At 39.7% G+C, this 13,419-nt stretch overlaps 1 protein-coding gene across 1 annotated transcript; it reads left to right on the forward strand.

Moving 5' to 3' along the window:
• The first annotated feature begins 525 nt into the window (after nt 1–525).
• On the forward strand, nt 526–8,860 carry LOC116296502 (melanopsin-B). The gene is made up of 3 exons (XM_031704527.1): nt 526–724; nt 1,247–2,034; nt 7,530–8,860. Exons 2-3 carry the CDS (start codon nt 1,300–1,302, stop codon nt 7,806–7,808), a joined length of 1,014 nt encoding a protein of 337 aa, XP_031560387.1. The 5' UTR covers nt 526–724; nt 1,247–1,299; the 3' UTR covers nt 7,809–8,860.
• The last annotated feature ends 4,559 nt before the right edge of the window (nt 8,861–13,419 follow it).

Here is a 13,419-nt window from a genome sequence, read left to right on the forward strand (position 1 = left end):
TATTGTACCTGCTCTGTTTTCCAATTAAGAAATTAGTACGTGGGCAATGAGAAAAAAAAAAATGTCTGCAATAATAATAACATTTTTTAAGGGCATTTTGACAAGTGGCTGAGAAACTCAAAAACAAGAAATTCTGACATTTTATTTTAGTTTTAAAAGCCGAATAGAAATTTTCATTGTTGAAAATGTGATACCTAAAATTGATTTATAATTGCTTTTTTGAATACAGTTACCTTTAGACGTTTTAACTTAAAAGTTTCTTAAGCATCAGCGGGCTGCTTTTTTTCGGGATCGATTACTTATAATTAGCAGCAGCTTGAACAAAAAAAAAAACAAAAAAAAAACGACAACTAAATACAAGTTATTTCCTTCCAAAGACTTTAAAAATACTTGATAAATAAACTAGTATGGGAAATATGCTATTTGTCTTCCGTTTTGTACGTCTGTGGTGACGTAGTTCGTGTAAATACCCGGACTTTTAGTTTAATGAAACACATGACTCACTAATTGTCGGCAGAACTTGTGCCAGGTGTATTGATCTCTCGTTGCGGAACTAACAGTGTGTTTTGCTTTTTAGTATATTATTTTAGTTCATGCACGCACGAAATTTCACGCGGGATAAAATATCATAAGTAGATGTAAAAACTTCGGTGTGTAGCTCAACATTTGAAGATACAGTTTTCAAGTTTCTTGGGCGCTGTTTTGCTGCAGGACTGATAAAACTGTAAGTACCGATGAATCTTGAAACGACACATAAACAGCATAAAATATGGAAATAACCTTCCTCTAGGCTCAATGCTTGATTTTACACTTAACTGAGAAAGTTCCTGAAGATATCAAGTAAAATCTGGAGCTTCCAAAAGACTTGCTCACATTAAGTGTCGTCCTTTGATCAGAAAATCCCTCGAAACTTCGATCAGTCTTTACATAAAGCTTCAATAGTGCATTGTTCAAACAAACATTGAGTAAACCTTTCAATGATCTTCAGTCTTTGTGGACAAAAAAATTCCGGCTTTCAGGTTACCGTTTAACATTATTGTTATCAATTTTTTAAAAGTTGAATAATCTGGACTGAGCTTCTCTAACTGAACGGCTGAAGGTCTGCCGCCTGACAAGATATATTTATCAAGTTGATTTAGTCCGTAGGTTGATAATTTTCTTCCGCAATTCAAGCTAAAAACCCATAACAAATTCAAAACAAAGCTCAGATTATAGTAATCCCCGAATATACAAAATTTCTTTTCAGACGAAAAACTCTAAAGAAAGACTAAAAGAAAGAACCAAGAAGCTGAAAGAAAAATGCCGAACAACAGTGGAAACTATTTTCAAGAGACTCAGGACGAAACGGCTCTTCCTCAAGTTTCAGTAGGCGTTCAAATCTTTCAAGTTGGTCTCTTGTTCTCGTTTATAACTCTAGGCCTCATTGGAAACATGGTTGTGTGCTTCGTAGTACAAAAGACGCAACAGTTAAAAACCATTCCAAATTTTTTGATCATCAACTTATCAGTTTCTGATCTTTTGCGAATTAGTTTAACACTTTCAGTTTCTTCGGGTGTTTTGATCAAAAGAGCATGGATCGCCGACAGTTTATTTTGTCGAATAAACGGATTTTATACCTTGGTGTTCCTATCGAGCTCACTACTATGTGTCACGCTCATAAGCATCAACAGATACTTCTTAGTGGTGAAGCCTAACTTTAGCAAGAAAGTGTTCAGTAAGAAGAACACGATATTGATGGTTGGTTGTCTGTGGAGTTTAGCTATCCTCACTGCTCTTCCTCCTATCCTAGGGCTTGGAAGATACGGGTTTAATCCCAGTAGGGCAACCTGTTTTATAGCCTTAGGAAGCAGTGATTCCTACACTAGCATCTTGGTAATATTCCTCATTGCTACACCGTTTTCTATAACGATATGGTGTTATATTAAGGTCTATCTAGCGGTTCACCACAGTCAAGCGAGAGTTAGCGGCAACAAAAGGCAACAGATCAGTGCAACAACGCAATCGGTCGTCAAAAGGGGGCCTGGACCAACAGAGGTGAGAATTCATTTTTACGGCACTTTTAATTAGGTCGAACGTCTAGGTTTGAACATCTAATTCTCATTCAAAATCTAGTTCTAATTCAAAACTGGCTGCTCGGAGCTATCGGTGCGGTTCGACTTATTAGAGAGTTTTAGATTTACGTTCACGGCAAACGTGAAACGTCAAAAAAAAAAAAAAAAAAAAAATTTAAAATATCTCAAAAAGAATCGCAAAAAAGTCCAAGTAGTAGAAAAACAAAAGAATATTTGTCTTTGGTGGGAAGGTTTGCAAAAGGTAAAGTAAAATACAAGGAAACGATGAAAACGTGGTCACGTATGCCGTTTGGGGAGAGAAAAAAAAGGCAATCTAAAACTCTCTAATAGTAGCGGGTAGCGCCTTTAGATTTTTATTGTTTTCATCATTGCGAATGAATGAATAGTTTATCATCTTTTTGTTTTATCTATTTTTAAGATTCATATTTTTTTTTTCAAGTTTAGAAACCTAATGTAAACATGATCGAAACGTATTCTGCTTTTTAATTGATTTGCTAAGCTAAGATGAACGTTGAGGACATCGAACATATAAATAGTAAATCTTTAGAACAATAGGACAGAAAACAACGGGAAAGAAACAGAACTTTTAATTCTTAATTTGCAAAGAGAGGGATTGAGAAAATCATTTATGGTTTCTTGGATATTCTTAATTATTTTTTATCAACAACGCACCCTTCTCAAGCCGAAGCCCATGGCGGGACTGAAAAGAACAGAAAAAGGGAAAAACAAAACTGAACAAGGAAGAGGAAGAACGAAAAAATGAAGTAAGATAATGAAAAAAAATAATAAGAGTTAAAAAAAAAAAGCATCGCCAGCGAAGAGGAAAAAGCCCTTACAAATTGTGAAGAAATAAAGCTAGAATGAGAAAGGAAGAAAGAAAGAAAGAAAGAAAGAAAGAAAGAAAGAAAGAAAGAAAGAAAGAAAGAAAGAAAGAAAGAAAGAAAGAAGGAAAGAAAGAGAGAAAGAAACTTCAAGCGAAAAAATAAAAGACTAAAAAGCAAAAAGCAAAGAGTGAGATAGCAAGAGAAATAGTGCGCTTGAAAGCTATCATTTTAGACCAGAAACTCCACTTCCAGCCCTCTAGACTAGATTAGCTGCTTTTACAAAATTTCCTCTGCATATCTGTTTTCTGTCAATTAGTTTCTCTAACTCGAGCTATTTGTAATTAATTGCCTAAATTTCTGTTTCATTATTTCGAATAATTAAACTAGGCAAGTCTATCAGTATCTACAACCATCTTGACTATCTGCCGAATTCCGGCTCAAAACTCTAACACGTAAAATGAAACACTGTCGAGACGTTAGGGACACTTTGTCTAGCTTGGAGCAGAAAAATATTACTTAAATTGGCACATATTTTGAGATATATTGACAGCTAGACAGTAAATACTTAGAGGTAGTTTAGCAGCTTACTCAGTTAGACATTTAGGTTTGATTTTAAGAGGAAGTTTTTTCAATAACGAGCAATAATGGCAAAAAGCGCCAAAAACTAGACTTTCGTATGAGTTTTGATGCCAATTTTCGTTTTGGGTTAACACTCAAAACCTTTTTTTAACAGTTAGAAACTGGTGTACTATGATAAAATGCTTGAAGCGGTATTTTCAATTGTACAAACAAGTTTTGGTGCATTTGTGTTCGGAATATAGCTTTGTCAGGCTTTTTTTTATAGAAAATGTATTGGAAATAAGCAAATGAAGGCCAAAATGTTTTTATTCGTTTGCACTGAAGAAAAAGTTTTTGTGTTTAAGCCCATTCATCTATATCTTTCTCAAGAGTGGGTAAAATAATGCCGTTTTTCCTCTATTAAGCCACCAGCCTTTCATAACCCCCTTCTAATAAGCCCCCCAGTCTGAGTTGCCAAAAATTAAAAAAGCTCATGGCCTCTAATAAGCACCGCCAGCCTGAAAAAACGCTGCGGTCGATTTTCTTTGGCAGGCCTTTTGAAAGTCATTTCCCCTGTCGGTATTATGAATAAAAGTAATTATAAATTTCCAAAGACCAGGAAGATTTATTTTAAAAGCCGGCCAAGCCTCTAATAAGCTTCCCTTCTTATAAGCTCCCAGTCGAAAAGCACTAAAAGATTAGTGAGCCCCAGTAGATTACAATACGGTACTCATGGAAATGAGAAGAAAAAGAAGAAGAAGAAGATGAAGAAGAAGAAAAAAATAAAATAAAATAAAATTAAATTAAAATAAAATAAAATAAAATAAATTTTAAAAAACGAATAAAAACGACAACAAAAACGAAAAGGGATGCATGGGTGGCGTAGCGCTCGCCTCACATCAATGCGACCTGGGTTCGAGTTCCGCCGGGCTCGGTGTACGTGAGTAAAGTTTTTTGTTGGCTCTCTCCTGGGCTTCGAGGGTTTTTCTCCGGGTTCTCCGGTTTTCCTCCCTCCGCAAAAATCAACTCTAAATTTTAATTTGATGTAGAAGGGCCTAGATGAAAAATTTCTCTGAGTAAATCTAATTACCCTACGAAATTGTGTAGTTTTTTTTTAAAACGGAGATTAGGTCTTTTTGACGCTGGAAGCAACGGTGTTGTAAGATTTGTACCGGTAAATGTTCACAAATTCTCCAAACTCCCTTGGCGTTTAAGAGAGAATTATCATAATTCGGATGAATCATGCTGTTATTTATAAGAGGGAACAAAGTAAACTATACAAATAGTTTTGAATTCCACGGATGTAAACAGTATCTACTGAATGAGTAGCTCATAATAATTAAAAGCACGGGAGTGTTGGGTTATATAATAACGAGGATATACAGTCCTTTGACTAAACGTTGTCGTTGATCGGATCATCCCTACGCGCCTAGACCGAAAAGGATAACTGGTAAATTACCCAGAACTTGCGTCATCCAAACTGCTCGCCGGTTTAAATCTTCGCCGTATGCTCGAGGCATGGTTTTAGCAAATTAAATGGGACCGAAAAAAGCGAGCTCAAGACGTGTTAGATAACATATGCGGCAGCTAGTAACTGTGAATTGATTATCCCCATGATACTTTTCGGTCTAGGCGCGTAAGGATGAAGCCGATCAAACGATCGCGACAACGTTTAGTCAAAGGACTGTATATATAGTCTGATATATAGAGTGGTTTTAAAAACCCGTGAGATACACTTTAGCGTGTTACACTTTAATACACTTTATTGTCTGCATTTTTTAAATTTTCTTTTGTGTTTTTGGTGTACTCTAATGGGGTTTGCGTAATAGGGGTGTGGGATATCTAATTATGTTTACTACAGTAGTGGGGATGGGTATAAATTTTAGCATCTTGAATATTCTTTCGTTGGGTTAAGAGGGATTGGGTATGAACTCTTGGGTATTTATAATTTATATTTATAATTTAGAGGTTTTTAATGTATATATAATACACCATGTACGTAGAGTGCATACCATATATCAGTGAAAAAGTTAACTAACAAAATTGTACAAATTAGTGCAAAGTTTTGTAGGTCTACTGAGGTCTACTGAACTTAGACTTAATAGAAATCTTAGAGTGCATACCATATATCTGTGTAAAAGTTAACTAACAAAATTGTACAAATTAGTGCAAAGTTTTGTAGGTCTACGGTCTACTGAGGTCTACTGAACTTAGACTTAATAGAAATCTTAGAGTGCATACCATATATCAGTGAAAAAATTAACTAACAAAATTGTACAAATTAGTGCAAAGTCTTGTAGGTCTACGGTCTACTGAGGTCTACTGAACTTAGACTTAATAGAAATCTTAGAGTGCATACCATATATCAGTGAAAAAATTAACTAACAAAATTGTACAAATTAGTGCAAAGTTTTGTAGGTCTACGGTCTACTGAGGTCTGAAAGGTTTTCACGGATATTTGGTACGCACAAGAGTTAACTACTCTTTATGCTTACCCCTAAACGCAAAATGAATAACTCGTTTAACTTTCGTTTCTTGCGTTACCATGAGAACGAAAATCTCTCTCGAAGAATGAGCGCACATTAACTTTAAAATGACAAGACCGATTATAGCAGTTTCACAAAGTCAACAACACTAATCTACCTTCTGTTGATCTAGACAACGTCTGTACTAACAGACTAAATGTTATTTATCATTGAACAATAAATCGCTCACAAAAAGAAAATGATCAAAACTCTTAATGCCAGGGGCAGACGTCGAACTTTCCATGTGACTGTTCTAGTCGATCTAATCAGATCTACTCTCTATTATCAAACGGCGGAAATCTTGGATTCAAAACGGGGTTTTGCAGGACTAGTGTTGCTGAATAGACCTCCTCGGCTCGGCGTAATGTTGTCCCATTTCAGACCACGTGTCATTCCCTTGAGAATAATATTCTTTGTTTGAGCTGTATCCATATTCATGTGTCTTCTCATGTGCAACCGAGCAACCGAATCTGAAATTACGTCAGAGCCGAGGAGGTCTATCGATGCCTTTGCATCGAAGCGAGGCGAAGGAGACCTTTTTTAACACCTTGAACAATTATTCACATGTCTTTATCATTGCAAGCTCACCGTTCGTCTCGCTTTGATGCAAAGGAACTGCTACCTTTGAAGATGGTGAAGGGGTCTATTTGATCTTGAATTCTGAGTCTGTCATGCTTGGTTAGCCAAGCTTTGAGTCTAAGATGGCCGCCACGTGAGAAGAGAGAATCTATCGGGGTGGAGGGCTGGTGGGTTACGTAAATCCACCCAATAAATATTGAGGATGCACTGACCTGACCCACGAAAACCATATCGCCCAACCTCCACTTTCAGTATAGAAATATCGGGTCTTTCTTGGTGTAGAAAGCTTTTGTTATGTCCTCCAACATGGCCGTCGTGTCTTTGTTATTTAATTCTCTTAGGAATGAAAACCATCAATTTTGGGTAAGGGTTATTGCATTGCAGGGCATTGTTTAGATGCAAACTTATTGTTCTCGGCTATTGTTTTGTTGTCTTCATAGCTCAGGTGCCCTGCAAAACCAACAAAGAGCCGAAATATTGAACAAACGCACACACAAAATGCGTGCAAAGCGTTGTAACAAAACAATATCGCGCAACATAAATTCCTTCATCCCTCCCCCCTCAAGCTAACAAGGTCTGATGTGATGAACCTTGATTGACTTTTCCTGCTAGCAGAGTCTCTCTTCTCTTTCTCTCCCTTCTTTCAGGCGGGAAGGAAGGAGACTCTGCCGAAGTAGAGCGTTTCTTTGATACACCGCCGTCTACAATCGTGGACTAACAAAACCAGTTTAAAACCGGTTTTTAACCGATTACAGTGCGCATGAGCAAATGTAACATGCCGTGGCGCCAAACATTGTTTGACAAGTGCGGCTGTCAAAATCATGACAGCGTTGCTAAGTTACACCACGCATGCGCGACAGAAATAACGTCCTACATCGGCAGAGTCTACTTTTCTCTCTCAACCAAAACAAAAGGAAAATAGGCTCTGCTAGCAGGAAATGATTAACTAGGTACGTTTTCTTGTTTTCCAGATTAAAGTAGCATCTACTATGCTGACCCTGGTCGGTGTCTACATAGTCACTTGGATTCCAGTATCTGTGCTACACTTTCTACGCGTGGCAGGAATCCGAAACATACCAAGTTACGTTGACCTTGGAGCTGCGTTACTCATAAGTCTGAGTTGCGTGACAAACCCTTGGATTTATGGCTTTAAGAATACACACTTTCGTGACAAGTTAAGAATCATATTGAGAATGAAAACTGTTGTTCGTCCTGTCGAGAGAGAAACGGCAAGCGAACATGTGCACTAGCTGAATCAGTAATCAACACTGCCAGCTCTCCCTGGAGTCCATAAGCTTTGGACCTCATCTTCCGGATTTCCAGTGCAAATCCCGCTTGAATTACCCCATTATCTATTTGTTTATTTACAAGTAATATTTTGACTGGGCAGTCCGATCCAGCTTGGGCTGGTTTAAATGGAGGTATATTCTCTTGGCTGGTTTTCTTTGTTAAATTCCCTCGGTGATTTGAACTTCCCGCGCAAGATTCGAATCAGTGAGTTGTAGTAATTGAATTTGCATTTAACGATATGTCTGATGCTCCAGAATTGAATAATTCATGGCCTGGCATCCTTGGTAATCCTAGAGAAACTTTGGGGCAGACATACCAGCCTTTTCAGTAAGATTTGTATTTGAGTCAAGTACTGTCAGGTGGTTTGAATCAGCTCAAGAGCGGTTTTGGATCTCATTGTTTGCTCTTAATTGTGGTCAGCAGCAAGAAAGAATTATATTGAAAATTTGTGATATTCCTGCATGATAAGACAAGAACCAATAGCCAATGTGCGCGAGCACGAATCTCTTTCACAAAGCATGATGGAAAACCGAGTACTTACGGTTTATCATCTCTGACAATTTTTCCTTCGACAATTTCTATGAAACAGTAAAAATAGAGCGTTACACGTGACGTCACAGCCGCCATTATGGGGTACCAAAACAATACATTTCTTCTCCTCCGGGAATTGAACTCTAATTTTATGCAAATACTGTGCAGAAAGTTTCTATTGTTTATGGGTGCCTTCTCACGTGAGTGAAAACGCTCTATTTCCACAGACGAAAATAACAGAGTAATTTTTTCTGATAATTCTATTGGTTTCTTCGTTCTAATTTGTGTAGTACTCGGTTTCCCATCATGCTTTGTGCTAGAGATTCGTGCTCGTGAACATTCCCTATTGGTCTGACCTTATCACTCTGACCTTATACATCTTTAAACGACCTACCTCTATTTAGCAACCCATGTAGAACAAGTCTCAAAGGGGGTTTCTGTGCAAATTTATCTCATTAAACGACCAACCTCTATTTAGCAACCCGTGTCCAGAAAGTCTCAAAGGGGGTTTCTGTGCAAATTTATTTCATTAAACGACCAACCTCTATTTAGCAACCCGTGTACAACAAGTCCCAAAGGGGGTTTCTGTGCTAATTTAGACCTCTACTTAGTGGCCCTACAATTCCAAATCGTAACATAAAATCGTAGTATCTAATCGTAGTATTCAAAGGACTACGTTTCAAAAAAGGGCCTTCATATGGGGCGCCGATCCAGTCAATATTCTCATCATTTATTTCATGGCTTATTGTATTTTTATTGTGGTCTTTGAATTTGCTTTTATGGTGATTATATTTAATTTTTGGTGGGACTGAATTTGCTTTTGAAGCACCCGAATTTACTTTTATGGTCATTTGTTTAATCTTTGGCAATCGAATTAATATATTCTAATGCAGGATTTTTTAAATTCTAATCTAAATTTATTTATGGTCTTTGGATTTTTAACATGCTAATTATGATGAATTGCGAGCTTCGATTTGACCGAGTGAGAGGCTGGTTGTCAAAACAAGATGGCGGAGCAAGTATTTAGTATCACCATAAAAGCAAATTCAAAGACCACAATAAAAATACAATAAGTATAGGAAATCGCACGATCTCGAGTACAATTTGGAAATTAATAGACACGAGTAATGTTTTGAAAGTTCTTGTAATTGCATGAGCCTTTAGGCGAGTGCAATTAAAGAACTTTCAAAACATTACAAGTGTCTATTAATTCCAAATTGTACGAGAAGATCGTGTGATTTTTTGTTTATAGTTCACTCAACAAAATTTCAGTAAAAAATGCGCATCGACGCCGTTCATCTTTGTCTATTTGGCGGCCGATTTTCAGTCCATCGCGCAACTGAAATGCATAAAAAAGATTAGTTCTTACAGCTTTAAAATTTTATTCATATGTTTTTTAAATACAAAGTGATAGAAAATAATTGTTTTGACATTGTTTTGGCCGTGTTGCCATAGCGACTTAATTCGGTACTCCTACGGAGTACAATTAACGCTATAATTGTACTCCTCTCGACCAATCAGAGTCGAGTAATTTTGTTGAGTTTACTATAAGCCATGAAATAAATGATGAGAATATTGACTGGAACGGAGCCCCATACCTTCAAACCATTTATCCCATTAATCACAAAGGCTCACCTATTTTGCGCTTTCCAAATGTATGGATGCAACTTAAAGAGGTACTGTCGGTATTTTGGTGTTTATCTAGATGTCAAATATTTTGGAGCGCGTTTTGTTTTCCATCCGGCAGGGCCTTACTTAAAGTAATAAGGGACTCATCATCTAGTTTATTTCATCGGTTCTTAACTGTTATGCGCATGCTCAGACCGTTATACGGGCATTCACTGTCACATGTAAGTTGCGTCAACCAATGAAACTTTAGAACAGATCTGAGGTGAATGTCAATGTATATTAGTAGTATAAGGATTGGGGGTACCAACTCAATCTCTACCCCTGTATTCGCTGTCTAAAGTGGCACCTTGCGGTGATCATTCGGGTTCCAAGGGGGTGTTTTCCTCTAACGTAAGATTTAAGTCTTATATATTATAAGAGTATATTTTTGCCCATTGTTTCGGCAACCATTTTCGGCTACCTTTTCTACTCCCACACGGGTATTCCTGGTAGACACATTTTGCGTAGGAAAAGTATTTTTTTGTGTCCACTGTTTTGGTAGCAAGCACCAGGAATGTCCGTGGGATAGCAAGGGCCCCGAAACAGTGCCCCCGTAGCAAGGGGTCGTGGGTCGCGACACCTTTGCATGGAGAAACGCCGACGTGGATAGAGAGGAACGATTCGTTCCCCTTCTACTATCTACGCCGCGGTAGCTGCGCCAAAGTTGCTACGTAGCCTGGTATGCGAAGTCTGTAGAGTCCTTCCAAGATCTCCAAAAGTATTTGTGTAGTTCTTTGTTTTCCTAGCATGTATGCGACCATACCCGCAGCTATGTAGAGATACATCTATATACCTATGGACCCACGGAATACCCCTATGGATCCATAGGTACCTAGCTATGTTCGAACCGTATTCGTAGATATATATGGCAACACCCAAAATACTATCCGAGGAAGAAATCGCAGGATTGTTGGAAGATAGGAGAAATGGAGTAGGACTGCAAAAGGTAGCCAAAAAGTACGGCATAGGCATACCAAAGATACGCAGGATAGAGCGAGAGAATGGTTTGGAGGTAGCGATTCCCGAGAAACCACCTACTACGGATTTACAGAAACATTTCCTAGAAGTGCAGGATTCCTTTGCTATGGTCCTGGACGATCTCCAAAAAGCTAGAGAAGAACTCCGAGACGCAAAGGAGGAATTGCTAGCCAAAATGGAGCAAAAAGAGGAAGAAGATTCGTTCGAGAAAATAGACGTGGAAGAAATAGAGAACGAAGTAGAGGAAGTATCCACGAAAATAGACTGGCAAATAGCCGGCAATGTACTATTTGCAGTCGCAGGCATTGCTGCTGTCGTTTGGGCGCGCATGCAACCACCCAAAGTTGTCTACTACAGAAATCCAGCGGAGGATACGAAACCGCAGAGAAATTCTAGGATTCCGGAAATGGAGTAGAGACGTGCACCAGTCTGTCTTTCTTCTTTGCTTTGGTGGTCTTTTCTCTACCTACCTTGCAGTACAGCGGCGGCTGCGATGTCCAGTCTATCTTTTGCGTCTCCAAGAAGTGTCCCCAGACCGGAGTGGTTGCATGTTCTACCGTGCAGCCCTCCAAAACACACTCCGAGCATTTTTCGGAAAGGAATAGGATTGTCCTTTCTTTTTTTCTGTAGGTGGTTTTGGCGTATCTCCAGCATTGGTATTCGCCTGGATGCATATGTAGCGCCTGTACGCATTCTTTGTTGGGTGGCGCCGGCACTTCCAGTAGTCTTTCTGGATTTTTGGGAGGGTCTATTTTCCTAGCCAACTCGTAGTACGTATCCAAACCGGGTCCTTCCGGTACGAAGACAGTTGCTACATTGTTTTTCCACTCCACCAATATTTCTTCCCCGGGAATAGCTATGCGCATGTTGCCGTTGGCTTCGAACTTTCCAGCCGCACACGCTTCCAATAGGGCTTCTGTGGCCCATGCTACAGACGTTTCTCTATTCCTTCGCAATACTACGCGGTGCCCTCTTGCCAACCAGTTGGCATCCAAGTCTCTGGGGATCGCATATCCTAGTATCTTGTAGTCTCCTGCAGGTATTTGCTCCATTCTATGCACTTTGGCCCTAGGCGTCTCTGGGCCAAACGGGCTTTCCTCTCCAAAGAACAATCTACGCAAATTGTCGGTTCTTTTGGAAATCCTATCCGCAGGATGGACTGCCTTTGCTCCGACAGTTCTGCGTGGTATCTTCTTGTGGCTTCTACCCACTCGTCTCCTTCCAAATCGTCCCGTATGTCTTCCAGGCGTTGCTGTCGTTTTCTTTTGGATAGGAAGGATATTCTGCGGTCCGTGCGTACTTCTAGTATTCCGAAGAGACTCTTTTCCACTCCGATCCTTTGCGCCTTCTTTGTGCGCCAAACCCACTCTACGTGTTCCGTAGTTGGGAGAAAATCTTAGGATAGTAGGAGGATCTTTGTGTACGCGGGTGGGTTTGTTAGACTCCGCCAACACCGTGGGAGAATCTTTGGTGTAGCATCGCAGCGGTGCTATGTCCACTGGGTCCAATCCTCGCACATCTATGCGGAATATAGGGCATTTGCGCAAACCAAACTCTGCAATGGTCCAAAGTACGCATTGTTCCCATTTTTCGTTGCCTCGCACGCGTATGCCAGCTATGCGTCCTGTTTCTGCGTGGCAGTACCACGCTAGGAAGATTTCTTTTGTCTCCTCGCAGCAAATACACAAACATCTATCCAAGTGTTCCGCGAGTGCCAACCACATGTTCTTTGGCGGTTGTACTACGAATATGTCTGCTAGTGGCTCTATGGTTTCCGCGATGGCATTGGTGTGTTCTTTGGAGAAATCCCTGCCGTAGATGGATATTTCCACTCTGCTGCATCCTCTTTTCTGCACGTCTGGGTGCAGGAATGTTCTACGCAGGTGTTCGTTCGGACAATCCACGTACTCTGCCAACTTTGCTCCTACTGGGTTTTGCACTTCGCCGGCTTCGAAGTTGGATACTATTTTGTTGTATATTTTCGTGCGTTTCCCGTCTTCCATCCAAGTGCAAACGTGGCTGCCTACTTGGTGTGTATTGTCCAAAATAGTACCTTTGCGTCCACCCAGTTCTCCCTGGTGTTCGTAGCCCAGCTGTCGCAATCTGCGCACCAAAGCTTTTCTATCCAAGGTTCTGGAGAAATCCTGTGTGTAGTCCACGGAGTAGATACCATATCCGTGCGCATCTAGCAAAGTAGCAAACTTGGGTATCTTTCCCTCTACGGTTTCTATGGACAATTCCGAGGTGTCTACTTTGGCTACAAATACCGCTGCGGGTTCTCCGTGCAAACTGGACCACTTGGCTGCCATGTGGGAGACGCGATCTACTATTTTTCCTTTCCTGCAGCTGTGTACTATTTGGACATGTAGGAACGTACCAAAGGCTTCCTGAGTC

Source organism: Actinia tenebrosa, unplaced genomic scaffold (genome assembly GCF_029948245.1).
Source record: "Actinia tenebrosa isolate PJP-AT-01 unplaced genomic scaffold, QUT_ActTen_1.0 PGA_scaffold4__44_contigs__length_22323623, whole genome shotgun sequence".
Taxonomy (NCBI): Eukaryota; Metazoa; Cnidaria; class Anthozoa; order Actiniaria; family Actiniidae; genus Actinia; species Actinia tenebrosa.